The sequence below is a fragment of the Podarcis tiliguerta genome (genome assembly GCF_965153285.1).
Source record: "Podarcis tiliguerta genome assembly, chromosome: 1".
NCBI classification, from domain to species: Eukaryota; Metazoa; Chordata; class Lepidosauria; order Squamata; family Lacertidae; genus Podarcis; species Podarcis tiliguerta.
The window spans coordinates 54620912-54622970 of NC_139534.1; the positions used below are offsets into that span (position 1 = coordinate 54620912).

At 43.1% G+C, this 2059-nt stretch overlaps 1 protein-coding gene across 1 annotated transcript; it reads right to left on the reverse strand.

Annotated features, from left to right (window-relative positions):
• Nucleotides 1-833: 833 nt before the first annotated feature.
• Nucleotides 834-1781, reverse strand: LOC310679058 (olfactory receptor 5AR1-like; the record flags this gene model as incomplete). Its single annotated transcript, XM_083443769.1, has 1 exon — nucleotides 834-1781. One exon carries the CDS (start codon nucleotides 1779-1781, stop codon nucleotides 834-836), a length of 948 nt encoding a protein of 315 aa, XP_083299895.1.
• Nucleotides 1782-2059: the final 278 nt, after the last annotated feature.

A 2059-nucleotide genomic window follows, 5' to 3' on the forward strand; every position in this document is an offset into this window, starting at 1 on the left:
TCGCTATTCAAAAATAAATAAATCAAAATTGCATTCTGAAATTCTGCCAGATGTTGAAAACTGATAGTGTTGTATAGACAGTAAAATACATGCAATATATAGGATAGGGCTGTGCACAAATAGCCTCTCAAATTTCTCCGCCATATTTCTGGATAGACAAATTGGTGGGCTATTTTACTAAATTTCTGCAGGGACTGTCAGGGGCAGGGATCACAGTATCTCAGAAGAGGGGCTCGCCATTAGCAGTGGCAGCAGCACAGCTTCTTTTTTTAAAAAAAATGAAATTAAAAATTGCTGCCACTGTAAATGGCAATAGCAATTGCAGCAGGCAATGAGGCAGCACAGGCATGGTGGCACTGCTCAGATGCCTCCCCAATGCCAAGTGTCACTGCCAGTTCCAGAGAGGGAGAGGGAGGAGATGACTCAGGCATGGGGAAGTCAGTGCTTTGATGCCTCAGCACAGAGACAATTCAATGCTTTTGCTACTGTGGCTGCATCACCCCTTCACCCTCAACAGCAGAAGCAATACTCCATTAATGCCCAGTATGTGGAAAGCAGTAATTGTCCTGGCAGCCTGACCAACATCCCCACCACCACCGCAGCACCTATCCACCCAGTTCCTCAAACCTACCTGGATTTGTCATTTATTTATTTATTTCACCAAGGTTTTATACCACTCAAAACAGAAAATGAATATCAGAAATTGCCTTAGAAAAATCACATCTCAAAAATTTAGGCTCAGCTCCAGTATCACCCATAGATAGGTTGTGAGAGGGCAGATAAATGCGCAGGACTGAGCAAAATCATAATAATCCACACCATATGAATGTTTGCTATTGTGGCCTCTGGTGAAAGATTTTCTTACTCAGTCTTTTCTTCAGGGCTCTTTTCACCTCCTCGTTCCTCAGACTGTAGATGACGGGATTCACCATGGGGATCACAATGGTGTAGAAGACAGACACAATCTTGTCTTGCTCCACTGCCTCAATGCCTCCAGGTTGCACATACATGAAGGTCAAGGACCCGTAATACAGTACAACGGCAGTCAGGTGTGAGGCACAGGTTGAGAAGGTCTTCTGTCTGCCTGTGGATGACCGCATCCTCAAAATGGTGGAAATGATGTAACCATAGGAGATAAGAACAATAATTACATTCCCTACCACAACAAAAGTGGAAAGGACGAAGAGTACAACCTTGGAAACATAGTTGTCTGAGCAGGAAAGCCGCAACAAAGGAGGGATGTCACAGTAGAAGGAACTGATTTCATTGGGACCACAGAAGGAGAGCCTAAAGACACCACTTGTGTGGACAATGGCAATAAAAAGTCCCACCAGGTAGCTCCCAGCCAAAAGCTGAAGACACACATTTCTGGCCATGGCAATAGGATAAACCAATGGTTTGCAGATGGCAACAAAACGGTCATAAGCCATAGCAGCCAGAAGGTAGCACTCTGTTGTAGCATATACGCTGAAGAACCACATCTGGGTCGCACATGCATTGTACGAAATCACCTTCCTATTTGTAAGGAGGTCCCACAACAGCCTGGGAATGATAGTGGAGGAGTAGCAAATGTCAATGAAGGACAGGTTGCTGAGGAAAAAGTACATTGGAGATTGCAAAATGGGATCTGTCTGGATTAACACAATCATACCCAGATTTCCCATCACTGTTAGGAGGTAGATTAGTAGAAAGAGCAAAAACAAGGGTATCTCCACTTCAGAACGATCTGTGAATCCTAAAAGAATGAACTCAGACACCTGGGTTCTGTTCACCTCTTGCATTTCTCCAATATGATTAACTTTCAGTCAGGAATGACAGCTAAAATTAGGATAGATAAGGGGAAGGATTGGAAAGCAAAGTGAAAAGCTGAGGTAATACAAGGGATTCATTGCAAACCATATTTTAAAATTGTGATTTCCATTATTGGAAATATACTTTTCAAAAACATTTGTTCCTGTTACATAATGACCAAAGTGTTGGAGAAGCAGTTGAGATGGTTGCCCTAATTGTTTCTCCAACGGTCTGCAAGCCTGGATAGGCTTTTATAAGGGAGAAAGTC